We start from the raw sequence: 23,949 nt of genomic DNA, 5'->3' as shown, positions 1-23,949 counted from the left end.
TATCAAAGCTGAGAATACCAGCAGCATTAACAGATGTAGAGAGAAATAAAGAAATAGTTGCTGAGAGCTGTGGAGCTCCCATGGATCTGTTGTGCAAAGCTCATTTTTTAAAGATTGGAAATGAGTCTAGAAAAGTCTCTGAGCTTTAGGCTAGCGGATCTGAATACATAAAGGAGAGCATCTTTTTATTCATTTAATTTCTCCAGTTTCTTTGAAGTTGTGGTGGAAGATTTGGATATACAGAGATGTAGCTGGTTAGCTCACTCTTTTCCACAGAAAAATCAATTCAGTAGACAAATAATTATATTTTATCCTACCTGCCTGTTCAAAAATACTTTGTATTATAGGGCACCTAGAGTTAACAGGGCCAGGACATCTCAGCCATATCAGACAAATTTAATTAAGATAGCAGAACATAAATGCAACTACTGTATTTTCAATATAACCTCTGATGCTGGGAAGTTGAGTGGCACCTCTTTTTCTTTGCAGAATGTGAGGGAATCCCAGAAAATGTTTTCAGATACTAAGTTTTTTTTATTAGAATTATTTCATGTTATTTTCTTTAGGCATTAGGAGCAATCAGCAATTGGCTTCCTTGTTTCTTTTCTCTACTAGAAAAATTCAGGACAGACATATGACAGAAGAGTCTATATTGACTTGAGTAACAGCAAAATTATAGTATTACAAGAGTTAAGAAAATGGCAATGGAGGAAGACAGATAATGTTAAACTGAGCTGGTTGCAGTCATTAAAGTCCATTTATTACTGGGCTTTGCAGAAGAAAAAAAAGATTTTTGCTAAGTGTTCAGCATGGCTCTCTTCAAAGCAGCTGCAACAGCAGATACATCAGACTTACCAACCGCAGTAAATTCCCTCCAGCAAGATCAGGAACGCCAAAACCAACACTGTGGCTGCTCCATGCATGGAAGAAAAAAAAACAAACAAAGGCCTGTGGGCCTGTTTTCCCTATTTGCTTGTTTGTGTGCTAGTATTGGCAAGTGCTATCATTTTCCAGCTTTTTTTTTTTTTTTTTTTCTCTCTCTCTCACTACTCTGGAGCCCAGTCAGGGTAAGCTTCTGCAGTCTTTCATAGGGTTACCACTTAAAATGCCAGCTCTGGCAAAGCATTGTAGCACAGGTGCTCCTGTGGTAAACTCCCACTCCGAGTGCATAAGACATGCACGCTCTTCTCCTCACTTGCTGAAATCTTTCACTGCCCAAGGACAATGCTGGGCCAGCCTACAGCCCCGTGTTCCTTGATGCATGCTAAAAAAAATGGCAGCTTGGTGGAAATGTCTTCCAGATTTTTCCAATGAAAAAAATTGGTCTTCAGTTGAAAATACACCCTAGTATTTATCAAAGGGAAGAGGGAGGTGCAGTGACAGCCAGAAGGGCTGTTCCATTTAGCAGCTCTTTCCCTGTGAGCTTTGTCAAAATGAGGCTGTCAATTGGAGCAGCAACGAAAAGCTGTCTGGCCAAGGATCCAATGCTTTCCAAGATCTGAACTATCCTTCAGACTGCACAGGCTTTCACCCAGCGGACAGGGTAAATTGCCAGCTTTCTTCCAACAAGTCCCAAAAGCAATCTGTGAACCTACGGGTACAGGTTTTCCAGAGCTCCAGAGGTGACCACTACTTGGCACAGACCCTTAGAGACTCCAAGTCCAGCCCAGGCTGCAGCAGAGCCCCTCCTGCCTATTCTAAGTCCTGCCCCTCCCTGCCCTGCAGTCTGGATACGACAGGGATGGAGGAGCTCTCATGTTGGACCTATGCATGCCATGTTGGCCAGCAGCTCGTCAGGAGCAGCAGGATGGAGCAGCTGCTGTAACCAGTAATTATAGCAGGGTCTGGAGGCAGCTGCTCTTTTTTTTTTTTTTTTTTTTTTTTTTTCTCCAATCAGGCCAAGCCCAGGTGAGCTTGGATTGGACACAAAGCTGAGAGTAAGGCACAGTTCCAGAGACAGTTGGGGCTCCAAAGCAGCAGCCATAATTTGAAGGAGACATATGCACAAAGGATACCAGTGCCCTGGAAAACCTGTTACAATATCCAAGCTGTTTGTCCAGCTCACTGATGGGACCCTGTTCCCACAGCAGTGACCCTCCCAAAGACACTCAGAGCCCAGTGTAGAAGTGACACAGCCACAGCTTCTGAGCTGATTTCCAAGGGAAAAGGTTGCTCCACCAGCAGGAGCTGTTTCTGACCTGCTGAGCCAAAGGGAAAAGACCAAGAGGCAGACAAACTGCTGAGGAAGGCACAAAGGCAGCAAAGTTCCAGGACCCCCACACCAAGGCCAGGCATCCCTCAGCCTTGTTCCCCCCACAGCAAGCATGCTGGGGCAGCAAGCCCACCCCAAAGGGATTTCATCATAAATCATAATGAGGTCTTTTCCTTTCACTCCCGCGTTTCCATAGCAACAAGCAGAGGCGATTCTAATCTCCCATATAAAAGATGCCGTGAAAATGACACGGTTTGGGGTTTGGAGTTTTTTGGGGAGGAGAGAGGATGGGTCTGCAGCTGCTAGCAGCCCCTGCATGGCGTGCAGCCAGCACCACCATGCGGCACACGGCCTGCCAGCCCCTGAGCATCATGTCTGGGCAGGAGGCAAGCCACAGTCATAGGAGAGCTTGTGAGATGCCCCTGCTGAGATCTCACTCATCATTTGCTTTGTCTCCCAGCTGCCAGCACACTTAAGGCTGAGGCACCACAACCAGAAATGGAGTCAGTCCCCATGCTGTGGCACTCCAAGATGGGACCTCTCTGGAGCTGTCGGCATGGTGCATGTTGCAGAACAAGGCTGTACCTCCCAGCAGGCCAAGTCTGTCCTCTCCATGTCTGCAGGGCCTGGCCAGAGGTGTGTGCCTGGAAGAGTGAGCCAGTGGGAAAACAGGACGTGGAAGGAGATGGAGGAAAACATACATTCTATATACGGATCTTTTCATCTAGATTCATAGCACAAACCCATTTGTTTCTCCTTTCTGTTCCACTGAACAGCTTGTAGTTAAACTCCTGCAGCTGTCCATAGGGCATCAGATCATTCAGTTGAGAGCAACTCCCACGACACAGAAGATTATTCAGAGCATACTGGCTCCAGGACACAGGTGATACAGCACAGTCACTGGGGTAGAGTGACGTGAACCCAGGATGCAAGTAGGCTTGTGCTTTAAAGCAGAGGCATGTAACCTGAACTGGCAATTACTGTCCTTTTCCTCCAGGAAAGTGCAAAGCACTCCCCAGACTCCCACGGACTGTTAAATTAATTCAGTACTACGTGGTTCAGAGGACAGATTCCACTCTGGTTAAAATGAGATGGGCATTACTACTGTCATTGTTCCCACTCTCCTGCCCAGGTAATACAGGTGTGTATCTTAATTCGTGACAAGAAATTTTCAGTCATTTCACAAGGCTATCAAATCCAACACATTGCTCCTACACAGAGGAGGAAAATATCCTATTCTTTATTCACTGTGGTCCCTGATAAATAAAGCAGTATGTAGAACAATTAGACCAGCACATAAAAGAGTAAATCACAAGGCTTGGAGCAGGGCTCCTAGGTAGTCTGGTAATTTAGGCAGTAGTGCTTCAGAAATATCAAACTGTTTATGAGATGTCAGATGAATACCAACACTAACACTGTGGTACCAACATCTCCTCTAGGGCATGCTAGCAGTAGCACCCATAAAAAATAAGACTTCCAGCTTCCCTAGCCACATCCTGGAGTAACTTCTTATCTCTCTAATTATTATATTAACATCAATATAATCTCCATTACATCAGCATTATTTAGGCTTGCAAAAGACCAATTCCAAATTCCACACAAGGGTAGACAGAACTCCAAAACTGGGCTTTGCATTCACCATGCCATGCTTCCATGCAAACAAACAACAACAACAACAACAAATCAGATAAAACCTCAAGAATTTTTATTTCTGGAGAAGTGGGTTTGTTTCCTTAGAAATCGCAAAGATACTCTCTCCAGGAGAGCAGGGGAGAAAAACAAAACAAAAACAAACAAGCAAAAAGCCTGAAATATTTCCAAGCAATTTTGTTCCATATAAACACAATCTAAGTTATGTATTTCACTCACATGCATGTACAAAAACATCTTAAGTAAAATATCTTTCACGCATAACATAAGCATTAGTGTCAGAATCCAGCATATAATCAGATTGGCCTCACCTACCCCATCTAATCTTATTTTCCCATTTTCTTTTTCAGTTGTAAATTTCTAAGCAGGGAACATCTCTTTTTCTGTACAGCGCTATGCATATTCAAGTTAGCATGAATAGTCTCAGAATTAAATCACTAGGTAGCACGGTCTGACCTACACTAAACTTTTCACATTGACAGAGAACTTTGTTGGACGCCAGGTAAAACTTCTCAAAAGAAATAAAAAGGGAAACAAATATGATGCACAGCACTCTCACCTGCAATCCTCTATCATTCCCGTGCAAAATACTTCAAAAGCCTAGTAATTCATGGCAAAATAAATCTCTAAGGACATCAGTGCTACTGGACATGGATGCATTAAGCCCTCCATATTCCAATTTTCCATTCATTCACCTTTGGAAAGGGAAGGGAGAAAGATGAAAGAATGAACAAAATAGTAAACTTCTGAGGCAGATGGGTCAGCAGAGCACTTTACCAGAGACCAGAAAAAAAACAACTGCGAGAGCAGAGCTTCATTCCAAGCCATTGTGTAATCTCAGTGTAGCTTAAAATTTGGGGATTACATGGTCAATGAACTTCTCACTAGCTCCTCACACCTAGTAAAATCTTATTTCATTCGTCAGAAGAGCATACTGTCTGTATCTGAGCTGGTGTGCTAGATTTGAAATTTCACTATTTCATGCATGATGTACAGCGCTGCAAATTCAAAGTCTGCAAACGTTCAGAAGGGAAAGGCTCACCTACAAGGTAAAGCTTCCATATGCACAAAAGAAAGCATCCAGTGCACAAAAGTCAGAAGCAACACAGCATAATGGGAAACAGGAGGTACAGATTTTACTCTGCCATCTCTTTTTACATGTACAAACGATGCTGATGCATTTCTAATCCCTGCATAAACAAGCTTCCCAAAGAGAATCAATAACACATCTCCCTTATACTGCAACAACACAGCTGAATCAATAGAGGGTTCAGGTTTGGCTTGTAGCATATGTATAACAGGGCGAAGTGAGTGTGGAAAGGGGATATGAAATACGAAAACACGATTAAAAGTAAGACAGAGCATCTGTACTTGAGCAATATAAAGAAAGCACTTAAGACTGAAGCTTATGAGGTTTAACTAAAGCCAAGGAGAGCAGCAGATTTTTAGCCCCTCTGAGGTCTTGCAAATGAGCAAGCCATGCTGACAGCAGCCACTCTGTCCTCTAGCTCCTGAAAATGGTGCAAAGGACTTTGCTTATGTGTCCTAAATTCAAAAATATTTCACAACAGTTTGGCAAATGCTTTATGTACAGGTGTTCTAATGCAGTATCAAAGACAGACCCGAGAGCCACACCAGGCTGAACCTCAAGACCCTGGTCTAGCACATCCTGTGTGCTGTGGAGAACCCTGGATATGCCATTTTAAGTAAGATGGGCAGTCTGCTTTTAGACCAGTACTACAATTTCAATGATAAGCACTACTGAATGTGTAGAAGACGAAAATTATCTGCCTAGCAAGAGGACTCCCAGACAGGAAAGGCTAAATTCAGATTGCTTCACTAATATTGATGGAATGGATGCCTTTAGCTGAGGTAATCAAGTTGAATTCACTTTATTGGCGCACAGTGGAAAAATAGATACTTCTAAAACACCACTCATCTGACCTCCTTTAGACTTCTACTTCTAGGTCAGACCTATGTTGACCTAAAAATGACTGTTTGCTTTCAGCTGCAAATAGGGCCCAGAGCAACAAATTTAGATGCAGAAGTCTAAAGTTCAGTCAGAGGACACCATCTAAACTGCTTTCCTTGTACTACGGCAGTCAAAATAGCACAGCTGTCCTATACTTGTTCATAATAAGCTGTTTTGTTTAAAACAAGTATAATGTAGGTCACTAACATTTCAGTGTCCACCAAAGCATATTCCAGCCAGCAACAGTCATACTCAAATGGAAGAAAAGCTCACAGCTCTAACAAAACTCTCTAAAGGAACAAAGTACCTTTTTAAATAATAACTAAATCTCCAACAGACTTCTAAGTAGCAAATACTATTATTCTTTTTTTACAGTTGAGAAAACAGGGGCCTTGCAGTTTTCCTAATGGCGACTCAGAGGGAATCAAAATAAAGATTTCCTGATACACTGATCCTCTGTTCAACTACTGACTAGACTTCAAATAGCTAGAATTTACCTCCCTGGGGGAACCCTTAAAACTGCAATGGGCAATTTTAACTCCAATGTCCATAAAAGCCTGTAGCCACACATTCTTATTAGACATAGAGGAATTTAATGCTTGGCTTCCACTTCTGCAAAATGGAAGAGAAATACAGTTAGGAAAAAAGAACTAAGACTAGGCGTTTTATAAGGAAACAGAAAAAAAAAAATACTATGCCTGGAGCTCATCCTTTCAAAAGATAAACTTTCAATACAAAGGACAAATGGGAGGTCTGATAAATCTCCCTCAAACATCCCAGTGGATTGCAGGTATAAAACCAGTTTAAGTGACTGTTCATTCTTGATTCGTGTTCATGCTAGCTTCTTCTGAGAGAGATACTCACTGAATCAAGATAAAGATTGAGTTGATCAACTGAGGACTGTGCAGAACAAAAATTGTCATCAGTCAGCTGAGCCATAAAAGCAAGCAGTAAAATAGATTCTGCTTCAGACTAAGTTGTCAAGATAGCAACTGGCCTGAAGTGGCTATCCTCAATCCAGTAAGAGTGAAGGAAAAGTTTGCACTGACAGAGTACACAGAAATGTACACAGAAATGGGAATGAGAATGGGCTGGCCAGGAGGGAATTAAAGACACAGTCCAGGCATGAAGGGAGAGAATTAGGGAAGGCAAAGTTCAGCTGGAGTTGAAACACACAGAAATGCGAAGAAGGGCTTTTCTACGTACAATGGAAGCAAAAGAAAGGTTGAAGAAAATGTGGGTTTGCTGTTCAACAACCTGGAAACAAAGGCTGCAATTTGAGACTGATGTACTCAACACAACTATACATTTTCACTGTTTAGGTCTGCCCCCTGGGTCTACTAGAAGAGTGCAGGGTGACAAGGTATTATGTAGAGCAAAGGAAGAATGAGTTAGCAGGAACTTCAGCCAGCTAGACGTTCAAAAGTCCATGTAAACAGACAAGATGCATCTGAAGGCACCAAAGGAGCTAGCTGATGGCACTGTAAGGCCACCCTCCAGCATCTTTGCTAGATCATCATCATCAGTGAAGGCTCTCCCCCAGTAAAATTACTCAACTTGAGACTGTCTTGCTGCCTGCAACAGTTAGCAGTTAGCAGCAGAATGTTGAAATTATTATTTCTCTCTATATTGTACTTGTGAGACCTTATCTGGAGGACGTTATCCACTTCCACACTTCCTATTACAATAAGGGCACTGTAGCAATCTTGTTGAAAAGTCGCTAAGATGGTTAGGGGACTGTAGCACAAGACAAGGAGAGGCTGAGGGAGCTTGGTTTTTACAGATACAAGAAGAGGAAAAGCTAAGGAGAGATCTCATTGTCTACAACCACCTTAATATGCAGGTTAGAGAAGACAAAGTCAGACTGAACTCAGAGATGAACAGTGACAGAAAATGAAGCAATGAACACAAGTTGAAACATGGAAATTCCAGCCAGATGCAAGAATAATCTTTTTCCTATGAGGGTAGTCAAATGCTGGCAAATGTTGCCCAGAGAGCATTCATCATCTTTTTTCACTCACCATTCTTGGAGATATTCAAAACTCAATGAGACAAGGCCCTGAACAATCTGTTCTATTTGCCTTGGTTGGACTAGAAAGCTCCAACCCTAATTATTCGATGATTCTGTGACTTAACAAATCTCCTCACGGCTATTTCCTCATTAGTCTGCCAAAGCAAGCCATGACACCATCAAATGCATACAGTTATCTTCAGTCTCATCAGTCAGGATGGAGTACAGAAGCCAGCTACGAGGGGAGATGAAGTGCACTACTCATCAAATTGTTCATAATGATTTCATGCAAGCTTCCTCATACACCAGGGCCAGCCCCATTTATATATCATAGCCATCATAAAACTCTCTTGGTTTGTTTCAAGTCCATGAGAACTAAATAAAAAGGCCCCCTCTCTTCACATCTTCTTCATCTTTTTCTTGCAGCGCTGGTTGAAGACAGGTGAGGATCCCATCAGACTGTCAGCAGAATGAGAACCATAGCTGCTCTCAGAGCCATTGGGACTCTGTGCTATGCCAGCTTCACTCATGCCTGACATAGGCTCCTCAAAGACATCACTGCCTAGGACTCCATGGCCATGCACATTGGTCTCCTCATTTTCCTGTGGCTCCATTTTCACCTGTGCCAAGTTCCAGAGAGGGGAAGCATTTACCTCAGCCCCTAGAGAAAGAAAAAGCATACATTAACAACCAAGTAAAAAAATAAACTACAAACAGTAAGCGGATGCAAAGGACAGTGGCACCAGTAAAGAAGTGAAAGCAAACCTACAGCTGCAATTATCTGGAGAATAACCATCAACCAGTGTGAAAGAATAAATTTTAAAAAAAATCTGTCAGCTCTTTTTTTTTTTGTGAAACAATCAATTAAAAACAATAATCTGTTAGCTTGTTTTCTTTTTTTTTTTTTTTTTTTTAATAGCCCAGTAGTTCCAGGTCAAAAAAAATATGATGCTATGCTTTCAGAGCAAATACGATGCTATTCTCTCTGTGGTTTCTTCCGTGAGAAATAACAACTTAGAAATAACAAGGAAGGAGTGTCTCAGCAGCAATGAGTATGCCAACAGCACACAGGCTATACACTGTACAAGCAGGACTTAGAATGGAACAGAATGGTTGTAAGGGACTTTTAAAGATCATCTGGTCCAACCACTTGACCTCTTCAGAATTAGCTAGAAGTTAAAGTATATTAATGAGGACATTATCCAAACAACCCCTGAACACTGACAGGCACTGAGCATCAGCCACCTGTTTTGGAAGTCTGTTCCAGTATTTGACCACTCTCGTGGTAAAAATAATTACCCTAATATCCAGTCTGAACCTCTCCTGACACAGTCTTGTGCAGTTTTCTCATGCCCTGTATCCGGTTATCAGAATCAGCGCAGGCCCCACCTTGTGAGCAGCAGCCAGGCCTACATGGCTTCAGCCAGGGACGGCCACCAACTTAGGGGCAAGAGGGGTGAAAGTGTGCTGTGTGTTCCTGTCGGGGCTCTGGAGCTGCTGATAGGAAGCACTGCTTTTCACTACCTCCCATTACATTAAGGTAAACCCCGGCTGCTCTCAGATAGGGGAAATCTGTGCAAGAAGGCTGGAGACTGAAAACAGGTACATGGTGATTCCCACATCATTTTACAAAGAAGGAAGTTAAACAATCCAGGGAATCATATGGATTTTTTTTTAATGGCTGATTAAAACAATTCCATTAAAATACAGAAAAAAATTACTGAATATCTAAATCAACTTGGAGGATCTTTCTTGGATTCCAATCATAGAATCATAGAATCACCACGGTTGAAAAAGATCTCCAAGATCACCCACTCCAACCATCCACCTACCATCAATATCTCCCCACTAAGCCACGTCCCTCAGTACAACACCTAAACATTTCTTGAACACCTCCAGGGACAGTGACTCCACCACCTCCCTGGACAGCCCACTGGAGTGCCTGACCACACTTTTGGAGAATTAAGATTTCCTAATATTCAACCTGCTCTTCCCTGCTCCTTCACTGCACTCTTCATTGTAACATAGTTTAGTCAAGGCAAGGCTACAATATTTCAAGCTTGCTCAGGTTTGCTCTATTTAACTCAGAATGGATGTGTGGCTTCCTAATAGTAAATGTTAAAAAAAAAAAAAAAAACATGAAAAAAAAAATTAGTAACAACTTTTCAAATCTTGGACCACAATTAGGATACCTTCAGGATGCTTGTGAAGGTTGGATTAGTGATCCAAAGCAAATCTTTCCCTGTGTCATTTGCATGCTCCCTTTTCTCCTAACTTCTAACAGGAGTAACAGATCTGAGGGAGGGCATTTACTGCAGACAACAAGTAATAAATCCACCCCCTTCTAAGACATCAGTATGGTTCAATTATAGGCTATAAATTTAATTCCTCTAAAACCTGTTTGAACGTAACTCGTCAGCGACAATGAATGAGTTCTTATCACACGGGTGGCCAGATACACACTCCAGAGGAATCTTCCCATTTTTAATTCATCCTGCAGAGGAAGATAGGCCAATCCATGCTAGTGTAACATGTTGTTGCTTGTTTTGTTTTTCTTTTGGACTAGTGTGCAAACTGTGAGCAGACTGAGGATTTTCTAAGATTATGAAACCATGCTTCTTAAAAACAGCAAATGCTTTGTCCCCAAGAGTAGTAATTATAGATTGCATTATATCTTCTTATTTAAAGTTTTAAGAGAGACAAAAATCCTATTAAAAACATACTAATTGGGCCCCTTGCTGACATGCACATAATGAGCCCAAATCTTACAAAGCCTAAAGTCTTCTCTCACTTTTACATCTGATCCCTCTTCTGAGGGGTTAAATTCATATGGAAAGTAAAACAAACTAAGAAGCTAGGTTCTATTAAGCTTTGCAACTGTTTAAATCACAACCAAACCTCTCCTATGTACTATTATTATTCTCTGTTACTAACATATGCCTATCAATATTCCCTTATTACCAAGTAGTTACACCAAGAACAAGTCTTCCAACTTGTTTGTACTGTGAACTTTCTCTTCTGTAGGAATTGGGAATCTTTTCAATAGCCATGTAGCCCATACCAGGGCTTGGGTGGCAAGGGCAGAAAACACAACCTGCATCAGTTCAGTAGTCAGATAGCAAGCCAGAGCTGAAGTGCTTGCTGATGTCCAGCTGCCTTACTGAAAAGTTCTTTTCCTGTTAACCACAAGTCAATGTATTCCTCTCAACAACAGTGGACACATCATTAAAATGCTGTTACTTCCACAGAGTTGTAGCTCCAGCCTGCACAATAATCAAAGGTGCTCACTAAACTTATTGTTTCTTTCTTTCATCAATTGCTCTGCATTGCTCAACCTCACTCCCTTCAGCTCTACTACCTGTCATCAAGAGTGTCACTAAGGACTAACAGTACTTAAGCCGTGACACTGCGCATTTCATCTTCAAAGCACTTCAGCTTCCAAGTACTTTACAAATGAGCTAATCCTCATTTGTCTGTCTGGGTGGAGGAACAAGATCTCCAATTTGGCCTCTATTTCTCCAGCTGCACTGAAATTAAGCAGCTAGCCCACAGTCGTAACCTCTGGCATAAGCAAAAAACACATGCAGAACAGAGAAGGCTGAAAGGACATTTTGCCATCTGACACCATTGCACTGCTACCCTCCCTACAGGTCTCACACTTGCATATTTGAGCTGATGGTATCCTAATTGCAGCAGCTTTCTCTCACTTCTGGTGATATTACACTCTCCAGCCTACCCATCTCTAGACTGGGACTTCTTACAGCGATGAGACTTCCAAAGAGCCTTGTGAAGTGAAGAGGGATTTTCAGAGAGGAACAGAGCACTTGTATTCTTAATTAGAAAACATCAATTTGGTATCAAAGAGGCAAGAGGCATTTAATATACAGCTAGCATGCTAACCTCTGGGTCTCAAGTGGTAGATGCTATACCAAGCTTTCCAGATGAATCACTTGCAACCCCAGATGGGCCAGAAGAACCTGCTATTCTCTCTCCTGCAAAAACATGAGCACTTCACATCTCAGAAGTATTATGGAAAATAATACAAGCTTTCAGAAACACATCAGATGGATCTGTATACGTTCTGTGTTGTTGCTTCTGTTTGTTTGTTGTTTTTTTTTTTAATTCAACAGAATATGCTGCTTTTTAAAAAAGCTAAGGAACTGAGAGGTACACTCTGCCCTCAATACATAATACATATGTTAAGGTTAATATTTCATTGTTTTTAAACCAGATTTTTAAGGGAAATGTTTATTATTGCAAAGACTGGTAAAGTTCTACCAAAAAAACAAAAACAAAAACAAACTGTTTTTGAGGAAAGAATATTGATTTCACTTTCTGTAAAACTCAGTGCTATCAAATGGTGCAGAGAATAAAATTGGCATATATAGACCCAGAAATGGTACAGCAGCAGCAGACCGTTCAGTGCCAGCTACCAGAGTGGTTCAATGCCAACATACAAGGATGACTTTGAGAAACAGAGTACAGTCTCCATAACAACTCCACTCATTGTTTCACTTTCCATGGTGGCAGCTAACTACAGCAGGCTTTCAGGAAACTTGCAAGAGGACGAGAGACTCCCACAAGTACATTTCACTTAAATCAATGATAAGCTTTCATAAAGCAATGGCTGTGACTACCAGGATGTCTTCCAAATACAGAGGTCTGCACAAGAATCATTAGTATTTTTCAAACTCATTCAGTGCCTACATAGAGTCCTGAATTTACTCCAGTTACAAGGAACATAGCCTTTAACATCTCAGTAACACAAAACTCTGGACAAGAATTCCAGACTACTCAGAAAAAAAAGTACAAAACCAAACTAAAACAAAGAAACAAAGAAGACCCCACGTGCACTCCTGTTCCTCCTGAGTAGGAATGAGAATAAAACTCTGGTTATTTCTGTCTTCGTTACATCAGACTGGGAGAAAGACTCCAGTACTCACATCTCTAGCAACTAGTAACAAAGCCAAGAATGACCACCTCCTAAAAATAAACACCATATAAACAAACCATCTTGTGTTCTTCAGGGGAAATGATTTGGCTTGGAAGCAACATCAAAGATCATCTAGTTCCAAACTCCCTGCCATGGACAGGGCACATTCCATTAGATCAGGTTGCTCAAAGATCCATCCAACCTGGCCTTGAGCACCACCAGAAATTGGGCACCCATAGGCAATTTGTTGCCCCCCCAATTTCTCACCCCCTCTTAGTGAAGAATTTCTTCCTAACATCTTATCTAAATTTCCCCTTTTTTTGTTTGAAACTGTTCCCTCTTGTCCTATCACTACCTGATCACATGGAACAGAGGGACTGTTTGTAGTAGCAACAACAAGCAACTACCTGAAGTCTGTGGGGAAGCTTCTACTTCCAAATTTGCAGAGAATCTCTCACTTTGAGCTCCGAGAACTCCAACAGGCAAAGACTGGTCACCAGAAGCAAGATCTCCTTCCAGCTCCTCGCTTATGGGGAAAGTGATATCACTAACAGGCTCCTCCTTAATCTTCACAGGCTTTGTGTCTTCTGCTGCCTTTTCAGGGTTGACAATCTTCTCATACTCTTCAGAGAGCTGCTTGCTAACCTGTCAAAGATCAGGGAAGACAGAAAAAAGAAGAGAGACAGGAAAGGTCACAGTGATTTCAGAGACTTTGATGACAGTTACATTGCAGTGTGCTTTCCACTCGAGTATTATTGTCTGATGTGGCTGAACAAGTATGTAGTTGTCAGCTACAGGGGAAAAAAAAAAAAAAAAAGATCCTTTCCCCCTTTAAGGAAACCTTCTACCCTTATCAAGGAACATTAATAGAAGGCTTAATTCCTTAACACATCTGTTTGATATACACGAGCAGATTTATTTCACAGACAGAAACTATGAAGCCCAGAAATTTAAGCAAAGGAAAAAAATCAAGACAGAAATACCTCAGTTTTATTCTTTGGTTGTACCTCTAAGGTTTTCCTGTCTATCAGTACTAAAACTTACTTCAGCATTAAAAAACAAGATCAGAAATTCATTAGATTCTATACTCATCACTAGCAAAGCCTGGTTATCCTTAATGAGACTCACAGCAAGAAAAAAGCATTTTTCTCCAAATCACTGAAACACAGGAATGAGATTTGAAACAATCTCCTTGCTTCTAGAAGTGTTAAAACTGTAAGCAATTAAATTAAGACTTCCAAATTTAGTCTGCTTCTAACAAGTACTGGTTTGTACCACTTGAATCCCAATGTTCAGTCAACTATGTTCAGGAAAAGCCCAAGGCCTTTTTAAACAAGAAGAAAGAAAAATAACAGCAGAGCTTATTTCCCCCTTCTAGATAAGTTTCTAAACACAGGGGTCAGTGTGGCCCTTAGCCTATATGAAAACCAGAATAAGACAGACAACAACTGGCTGTGGGATGAATTACATCAGCTGCATGATACAGAAAACTCAAATTCCAGAAAGAAGCAACATCTAGGTATCAGGGTGCAACCATTAACTACAAGCAGCTTCACAGCCCTTCAAACCAGGGAGGACAATAAATAAATAAATAAATGTCCAACAACACAAGAGTATCTTTTAACTAATGCAATCAAGCAATCAGTCCCCTGGAACAAAAACGCTTTTAATGAGGACAAATCTTGATGATGCTATTTTTATGCACAAGCCAGAGTCCATCACAATTTACATACCACAAGTAGTTATAGGTGCTTCTGATTTATGCTACCTCTGTAATAAACAAGGTGACAACCATGGGGTAGGAAGGAGCACGAGCAGCTGCTCCAAGATGAGTCAACTAGCACTCTCACACAGCATGACAGTGAGGAAGACAAAGCTTATTTGTGGTAGGTTTTGCCTTTGGTCACGGGCTACCTACTTGATTCAAATCTTAGTTTTTGATGAGTTTGAATAAAGTTCCCACATCAACTCTTGCATTCCTGAAACTCTTCTGTCACTCAAATAAAACACACATTCAATTCCACGGAATATATAGACCAAGAAAGACTATGTCCTTACTCATACAACCTACATTTACGTGGCACCTCTCATTCCCAGGAGATTTAACAATTCCTCTCCTTTCACCACAGAAGTACAGTTCCCTATAGATTGAGAAATCTTGTTAAATAACTCATATCAGCACAGTACTAGTCCCACACTCTAATTGCTTAAGCGAGCCACCCCTTGCTAATGCCAAAACAAGCCATTGTACACCTAAGTAATTTTTGTTCATCTGCTCCCTTTACTTACGAAACGGTGAGCAGCCAAACATCCCTTTAAAGCAAAAAGTTCAGTTAATCTGTCATTACTGACTTTACTTTGACTTTGGGTCATTACACAGCTGGGGGCTTCTCCTTAAACCCAAACTATCAGCACAGCACTCTCAGCCTCTGTAGAGACACAAATAAGTCATCTCTGCCAAAAAATCCTATTTCCCTTTTTCCTTTATGACTCTTCTCCATAGCATGAGGTTTTCTAATTGGAAAACCTCAACATTGTTAAGGGAACAAATAACTGAGCCATGCATCTTGGTGCCGCCCACTCACCACTGCTCCTCTCACCTGAAGCATATAGCTGTGATAATCCTTAATGCGGTGCTGCCAGAACTTCTGCAGTGAGAGCACGCTGCCAATGCCCACTTCATGAAAGACCTGCTCCATGACATCTGGGAAAGGGGTGTGCCCCAGTCGAGCTTCTCGATCCACAGCAAAGCGTAGCAGTTTGGTGAACTTCAAGCAGTACTCGTGGGCTATGTCTGTCAGGGTCTCCAGGACGCTCTCGTTGGCACAATCAAAGCCCGTGTGAGCCAGGATAGTGGCCATTGACTGGTAGAGAAGCTGCCGACAGGAGGACCAACTCAGCTCAGTCACAGGCTCCCCTTTTCCTCTAAAAAAACAGAAAGGAGGAAAAGAGCATATCTCCAAAAACTCAAATAATTTATCAGTTCGAAACATAATTTCAATATGAACATGATCTACAGAGGGAAAGCAAGTTGTTTGGAGCTCACCACAGTTTCTCCATTACATAAGAATACATCTAGCACAGGTTTATCAACTTTCCTTCCCTTTCCCTCAACATTAGTGCTACTGAGTCCCATTTTCACTTTTAATGCCATAAGTATCCTTGGGTGATTCATAAGTGTGGGTTGCAAATCTTCTGAATCCTTAAGCAACTCCCTTCCCACCAAAGAGCTTTTCTCCTAGAGATGTGAATTAAACGGGTACTTGACACAAACAACAAAAAAAGGCATTTTAAATAACAAATGCAAATCATTTCCCCTCTCAGTTAATTACATTTCTCTTCCTTATTATCTCTGATGTCATAGGCCTAATAGTCAGATACAAAGGCTTCTGGGATAGACAAGATTTGAATTTATAATGCACAAGACACACATAAAAAGTCAGAAAAGGTACACTGTAGCCAGAAAGACCACTTCCATATCCTTACTCCCAATAATCACAGAGCATGTCAGAGAACTAGGTATCCCAACTTGTGACACACTAAGTAAACACAAAGCCTCCTGGGAAGCCTGCAGAGCTTCTGCCTTAAAAGCAGCACTCCTCGGCCTTGGGCCTGAGACCTCTCTTCTCTGTTCTGCTAAGCAGGAATATGTGACAGTGTAGGACAGAGGAGACAGGACAACTGACACGAGCACTTCCTATATCATTCAGTTACAGTCAGGCAACCAAATTTTTCAACACAGTGTGATAACAAATAGATATTCCATGTAGGAAACAAAGAAGATGAAGTAGGAGAAGTTTTAACAAGAAATGTAAACACACTTCTACCATATTTCTAAACTCACTATTAAACGTATGCCATTTATTCGCCCATAACAATCCTCAGCTGCTGATGTCAAAAATCAAGTATCCTTTTGCTAAGTACGGTGTTTATTTATTTTCTTCCACTCCATTCGGAATCAATGGTTGAAGAAAGCTAGCAATTTCACCCTTCATTTGTTTCTGATCAATTTCTTCCAACATCTCATTCGGTCCACTCTGAGACTTTGTCTCACTCTCCCCATACAATATTTGCACACAATCTCTCCAGTAACAAGACCCAATTAAACAACGCCAATGATTTACACAGAAGGCAGCAGTAGTCTTGGTAAAGTTCTCAATATTCTGTTTCTCCAACAAGCCATTGAGAACCTTTCATCCTCGCTGAGACACTGGGTCACAGAGCCATAGCTCCCGCTGATCCTCAGAACTGACCCATAAGAAACCACTGAAACATAGCAATAGAAAAGATAACATTTCAGAGAACTGACAATGGGGGGTTAAGCTCAGAGCTATGAGAACCGAAGCCCAGAGGTTCATTTTAAAGAATACCAGCTCAGCTCAACACTTTCTGCTTATTCAAGTAAAGAGGCAGAGGGGTGGCAAGCACACTATATTAAGAACTGCAGGTGACAATATTACTAAGTGGATATTAAGAACAGCATGCGGATCTCAGGTCATGGATTCATCCCAGTCATTAATTGCTGGAAAATGACTTACATTCCAGTTTCCTACTCAATTATGTGACTACTATGGAAAGAAAACAGCCGGTGCTCTGACAAAATGAATTAAAAGCTCATCAGTTCCCTTCTAAACCAAGTGTCATCCGTGCTGTTTTTACATCTCCCTAACTATCCCCTCCATCTCTCAGGGACAGATTTCTGCAGCTTACAAAAAGCTGTACAACTCATAGAGTGCTGGGAAAAGGAGGTTACAACAACAACAACAGCAACAAAAAAAGAAAAAATAGGTGAAAAAAGGGCAGGGGGGGGGAGAAAGAAAGAAAAACAACCAGAAAGCGGCCATCAAGATCTGCGCCTAGAAATGGATTTTGGTACCAAAATGGTACCAAAAATGGTATCAAAAACATCAAACACTAGTTTACAATTAATACAGAAACAAATAGCTGCTACTGATGGTTTGCCAGTCATACAAAGCATTATGGGCAAACTTAAGTGCTAGATACAGAATGTGGCAACCCAACCAGAATATTCAGCCAATTCTGAAGTGAATATGCATATAGGAATGCATATCACTGTTCAGAAAGCAGCACAGAATGTCATACCTCTTTTAAATTCCTAGAGGAGAAGAAACTAATTGCCAGCATTAAAATGCAGCTAGGTCACTGTGCTGAAAGGGATATAATCAACTTGAAGTCTAATCAATTAAAGACAGAGAGAAAAGAAATTTCAGGTACTGTACTCAAATCCAGCTCCCCACCTCTTGTTCTTGCTAAGGTCAATCAATTTTGTTTTGTTTTTCTTACTTTTCCTTCCTTTGATTTCCTGTTTTCCACGACAAACAATAAGGGGAAGATGATTAAAAACCTGATTAGACAGGAAAAAAAAAATGGAAACATTGCTATAGACATTAACAGAAAACAACAGTATATTTTTTCTTCATCTCCTTTAACTTCCAGGTACCATCTACTAAGATGAAAAATAAACAGAAATGGGCATACAGACACATTTAAGTTGAGAACAGCTAATGCCAAGTCTTCCCAGCAAACTTGTATCCTCTGGTCATCACAGGTAAAGTGTACTGGTCTTAGATCTCATCCAGATGCCCAACACCTCCAAGAACAAATACTATTATGCAGAATGCCATTCTCTGCAGTACTTGCTGCTTTATCAAAAGGCTCTCCATCCAGCTGCCACCCAAAACCAAGCCTACATTACCAATGTCATGTTAGCTGCAGGTAAACAAAAGTGCTTTAATCCCTAAAATTCTGTCACCAGAGATTAACAAGACCAGCAGGGAGGCCTGTGACTTGGGGGTGATCATCTCTATGGAGGATACAGTATGAAACTTATCACAAACACTGGCCACCTTCTCACTCTTCAGTTTTGTATTCCCAACATTTCCATGACCATTTCCATGGGTCACTAACACTAGATGACGTTCCAGACAGAAATCAACCTGCCAAGATACAAATTCATCAGGTCCAAAAGCTGAGCCTTCTTCCACTGTTAGCAATACAGCTGCAACCCGCAGAACTTTACACCAACACACAAGAGAAAAATGACCAGTTTACACCAATTGGGCCTATTTTCATTATTCATAAGGTTTCAGAACTCACAAAAGGCTCGTTTCCTGCATCAGCCAGTTAACATGACACACAGCCAGCCCCCAAAGGCACTGCAGTCCATTCACCCAAGCTCCTCTCCTGTAAAGACTTTTTTCTGAAAGGAAAGGAGAGCTTACAGTCCATTTGCTGTGCCACCTCGGGGAAAGTGTTTGGGCTGAGTCAGTACAAACATCAACAGCTGAGGTTTACTCACCTGCAGTAATGGACTGAAGTGCTCTTCTCCCTCATAGGAGAGCATAAGCTAGTGGCAGATGGAGGGAGGGATTGTTTTCTTATGAACACATTAGTTTTAGGAAACATTTCATCGTAGAGTTGAATTTCTACCAAATTAGGTGCATCAAGATCATTTCACAGCCATTTTTCCCAATACAGTAAAATAAAGAACAACATTGGGGGAAAAAAAAAAGAGATTATACTAATCAGGGAGTGTACTGGTGAACAAAAACACCAACTCAAAACAAAAAATAAGCTTCCTTTCGGGAAAGGGCCTCTTTCTGCCTCATCCTGAGTAAGCCTATTTTCAAATAGCTCTGCTTTGCCTCCAGAAGGATGCACAGATATACACAGAAACTGTTCAGTAGATAATGGCTACAGGTAATAGCTAACATTTGGAAAATAAGTTGGGTCCCAGTGGAACAGTGCAGAACGCCAGAAAGTTTAAGAGGTGGAACTGAAATGCTTTATCCAACAGGCTAAGCATGTTCTGCCTGCTCTGATTTCTACTACTCCAAATCCCCCTCAACGCTAACCCTGTTATCCCACCAACATGCGCTTCCCTACTTCTGTACAAACATTTAACTATTAGACCTTCTGCCATAAGCTGTCATCCCATTGTGAGCTCCCAGTTCAATTCTCAGTTCAATACAAAGCACAAACATGATGTGGTCAGCAACACAAATGAGGGAATGACGGAGAAATCTATTAAGAAAGCAACTATGTACACACACATGAAAAAAATCCTCTGGAGAGCAGTATAATTAGTAAGTCAGGTTTCTTTCAACAATGGATCCATATTAATAGGGGGAAGCTGAACAGAGAGGAAGAAAGAGCTAGCAGCCATATTATGGTAAGAATCTCCTGTTGAAATGACAGTTGTAAGTTTACAGTTCCTTACTTATTCCTCATCAACTATGCTTTAAATTTACCGTCTGTTTCTATACCAGCCAAAATCAAATGTTAATCTCCTGTCGTGTATTCCAAGAACTGCAACATCAACAGTTGCAAATCACCAGGACCAGATGGTAATCCACCCAGGAATACTATAGGAATTCAGGGATGAAACATCTGAATAGCTGTGGAGAATCACCTCTTGCTTTAAAGTGCCACGGCCCATGAGAACCAGAAGGTAGGAAGTGTGAAAATACTTTTTCAATGTATTCAGGGGGGAAAAAAAAAATATGAAAAACTACAGGCTGGTAAGCCTGTGCTATTCTGGTACATCAGGAAAATTCACAGAAATGATAAGAACAGAGTTAGAGGACAGATGGGTAAATATGATACATTCAGAAAGACTCCAGACAGCTCCTGTAAGTGGAAAACCTGCTTCACAAGACTGCCACAGCCCTCCAAAGCCATTGACAAGCAAGTATATAAGAGATCTACATTGGAAAGCTAAGGGCATTCCTCAGGGATCTGTGCCAGAGTCAAATATTTTTTTCCACATATTTATCCTCAGCCTAAAAAAAATGCAGAAAAGGAACAGAGTCCTAATTAAATTTGTTGCTGGCACAGATTTCTGAAGGGGGTGGAAAAGGCCACAACAACTGAAAAATAGCAGTGAATTAGGTTCTTCCTCCTCCTCACCACAAAAGGGATGTGAAAACAGAGATTACAGGTATGATGTGGAGCAGAAGGTGCTACAAAAAAAAAGAAGAAAAAAAAAAATCAACTGAGAGGTTAACACTGTTGATCAACAAAATAGAAGACAAGACTGTGAGCTCAAATGACAAAAATGAATAACAGGGAAACAGAAGAGAACACGGCTTTATTAAAGAAACTCGTGGTCTAATTCAGGCTGGCCACTCTTCCTTTCTTCCTATGGACAAACATACCTACACACTGCTTCTGAGATCTAAGTTACTACTAAAGAAAACGAAACTAAAATATGCATTTAGTCTAACACGGTAGCTCTGGCAATGACACAAAAAAGGCATCATCATATAAGTAAGCAATATCATGTTTTGTCAGAAAGAATGGTCCCTCCCTCAATTGTTTTACCCACTAAAAACAAGCACTGAGAAATCTTGTAATTTTATTTTTAATCCAATAAAAATAGCTGCTGTTCTTCATGTAAGTGTCTTAAAACAGCAAATATGCAACAGCAAACCAAAAGCTTGCCTCCTGGAAAAGCAGAAATGTGCTTGGTTTAGCAGGCACACAGTTAAATTCTACTCTGTACCACGGCTCAGTCTAAATCAGTCGGCCACAAAGTGGTCCATTTCCAAACCGCCTACCTACTTATTGCAATCTAGTCCTTAAACTCCCCCATGTGGTTGACAGTTAAATAACATTTGTTTACCAGCACTTCGGAGATTCCCAAGGGACAATAAAAGGGCAAAGCGGCCCCCAAACCACGGTTAGGGCCACTGAAAATTTAAAGTTAAAGCTAAAGGCACCAGGAAGGTCAGAACAGAAGACTGCAAGGTACACAAGGCTACTTCAGCTCTACAGACCGTAATGCAATAAGGAGCAGGAGGCACAGGGCTCAAGCTTATACACCTGGAATATCCCTTTACCCCTTCAGGCAAATCACTTTATTTCATCCCAGAAGGATGAAGGTGATGATTTAGAGTTACCTTCTGTTTCTATACCAGCCAAAATCAAACCTTAATCTCCTATTGTGTATTCCAAGAACTGTATCATCAACAGTTGCAAATAACCAGGACCAGATAGATGGCAATCCACCCAGGAATACCAAAGGAATTCAAGTTTGAAATATCTGAATTGTTATTCCAGCTGAAACCAGGACAGGATGTTCCTACAAAAACAGCACTAAAGTCTTGCTCCACTATCCAGAGAGACTATATTACTAAAAGGAATGTCTTTCAATAAAAATCACTGAATGCTACCCAGGCCATTAAAAATCTGACGCATTTAATCAATTATATTTTATGGATGTAAATTCTCCACGTTTGAAAAAAAAGAAAGGTATTGTTTTCTTCTATATCACATTTATTGGAGCAATCCTTAAGAACAGTGAGGATTAATCTCTGAATATAAATGCACAGTCTAAGACGAGACTGCAAGAGATTCTGCAAGAGATCCATCTCTAAGATGAGATCCTGCAAGAAATAGAGCATCTCCTTGTGAATGTAGTGTTCATCAGAGGGTTGACAAGGAGGAGGTGACAATACTGTGTAATCAAAGATTGGCTGCAAAGGAGCAATGCAATCTTCCTTTCTATTTCCTCAAGCCGTTGGCTGGTGGAGCCAGCATTGGAGACAGGAACTCCCTTCACCAGTACTCACTGCCATATCTGACCAGGCTACAGACACTGACAGTAGGATGAGATGGCAACACCATGCATCCTTGAGCAATGAAATCTTACAAGTTAGTAATTAGCAAAGCATATTTTCAGAACCTAAGGCTAATGGGCCAACACCAGTTGTGTATCTTCTGAGCTGTCAGAATACAGACAGTCTAGTAGTAAGTGACCTAAATATAAAAGACTTTGCATTCAATCACTAGCTATATCAAAATATCGCTGAAGATGGCAAAACAACCACTAAGCTGAGTGCTAATGAGACAGAAATCAGGACTACACATCTGCATTTTATAGACAGAAAGCAAAGACACATTTGTTTTAAGCAAATTGTATGTTGAGTGCATCTCAATCTTTCTGTTCCTAGGCCTGTTTTATTCTCTACATACAATTCATCAGCCTTAGGGAACTGACAAAACAACATATATGCAGCCAGGACACATAGAATCATTAAGGTTGGAAAGTCCACTAGGGTCACGCAGTCCAATCACCAACCCAACATCACCATGCCCATTTGCCACATCCACATATTTCTTGAACACCTCCAAGGATGGTGATGACTCTACCACCTCCCTAAGCAGCCTCGTTCCAACACTTCTGAGAAGAAATTTTTCCTAATTTCCAACTTGAAAGAACCCAAGGAAATACCACACACCTGTAGAAATCACTCTCTGGGTCACTGTGCCTCAGCTGGAATGGCATTTTAGGGGGCTTGCTGTCCAGAGGAAGCAGGTCATCAGGGAGAGGCGGCGAGGCCGGACGAGAGGGCAGAGGTTCATTGTCTTCTGTCTTGATGCCCTCCGCTTGCTGCTGGTTTTGTGCCTGGGCCATGGCGATGAGGCTGCGCAGCCGCCGGTTGTGCTGGATGAGCTGGATGGTGTGGATGGTGAGGCTGCAGGGCTCAGAAGGGACATCCAGCATGGTGGTGGGCCGCGGTTTGTTGGCTGACGGCTGGTGCAGAGGAGGGTCCTGCACCTCCACCGTGCGGAACTCACGCTGGAGCAGGTCGAAAGAGCTGCGGTTGGCCTGGTTGGACGGCACCGGGATCTCACCCCAGTAGCGCAGCATTGTGACACAGGATCGTCCTCAAGGCACTGGGAAGGCTCCCAGACACTGCAGTACGAGCCGTGGGGAGAAGCTCTCAGCTTTAGGCAGCAACGAACTGGCACCGGCCTCGGAATAGAGCAAATAACCGACAGCAAGAAAACTCTTCCGTGAGAAACACAGCTTTCAAGACAGCATCAGGATGCAACGTCTTTGCAACAGATCGCACAGCTGCTTCTCCTAAGGAGGGGGAAAGAAGAAAGCAAAGCAGCAGCGAGGAGGGAACGACTTTAAGCAGAACGGCGCTGCGCAGCCCCAGCCCCGCACAGCGATCCGGGCTCTGACTGGTGCCGGGAAACTCGGCGGAGGAGAAGGCCGCAGGCTCGGCCCCGCTGTACCGCGCTCCCCTCCGCCCTACCGGAACTCGGCTTCGGTCCGCCGCCAAACGCGGCACCCCGCAGCCGCCGCACTTCCGCACGGAGCTCCGACGGCCGCCGCCGCCACCCTTCTCCGTTATCCT

The 23,949-nt window shown here is 41.9% G+C and overlaps 1 protein-coding gene across 1 annotated transcript; it reads right to left on the bottom strand.

Moving 5' to 3' along the window:
* Nucleotides 1-3,895: 3,895 nt before the first annotated feature.
* Nucleotides 3,896-23,948, bottom strand: SUPT7L (SPT7 like, STAGA complex subunit gamma). Its single transcript, XM_003203908.5, has 4 exons — nt 23,041-23,948; nt 15,379-15,703; nt 13,186-13,423; nt 3,896-8,506 (listed from the first exon to the last, which is right to left on the bottom strand). The coding sequence occupies exons 1-4, from the start codon at nt 23,451-23,453 to the stop codon at nt 8,244-8,246; spliced, it is 1,239 nt and encodes a 412-aa protein (XP_003203956.2). The 5' UTR covers nt 23,454-23,948; the 3' UTR covers nt 3,896-8,243.
* Between the last annotated feature and the right edge of the window lies 1 nt (nt 23,949).

This window comes from Meleagris gallopavo, chromosome 2, assembly GCF_905368555.1.
Source record: "Meleagris gallopavo chromosome 2, MGAL_WU_HG_1.1, whole genome shotgun sequence".
In the NCBI taxonomy this organism is placed as follows: Eukaryota; Metazoa; Chordata; class Aves; order Galliformes; family Phasianidae; genus Meleagris; species Meleagris gallopavo.
This window is presented reverse-complemented; position numbering and strand designations above follow the sequence as displayed.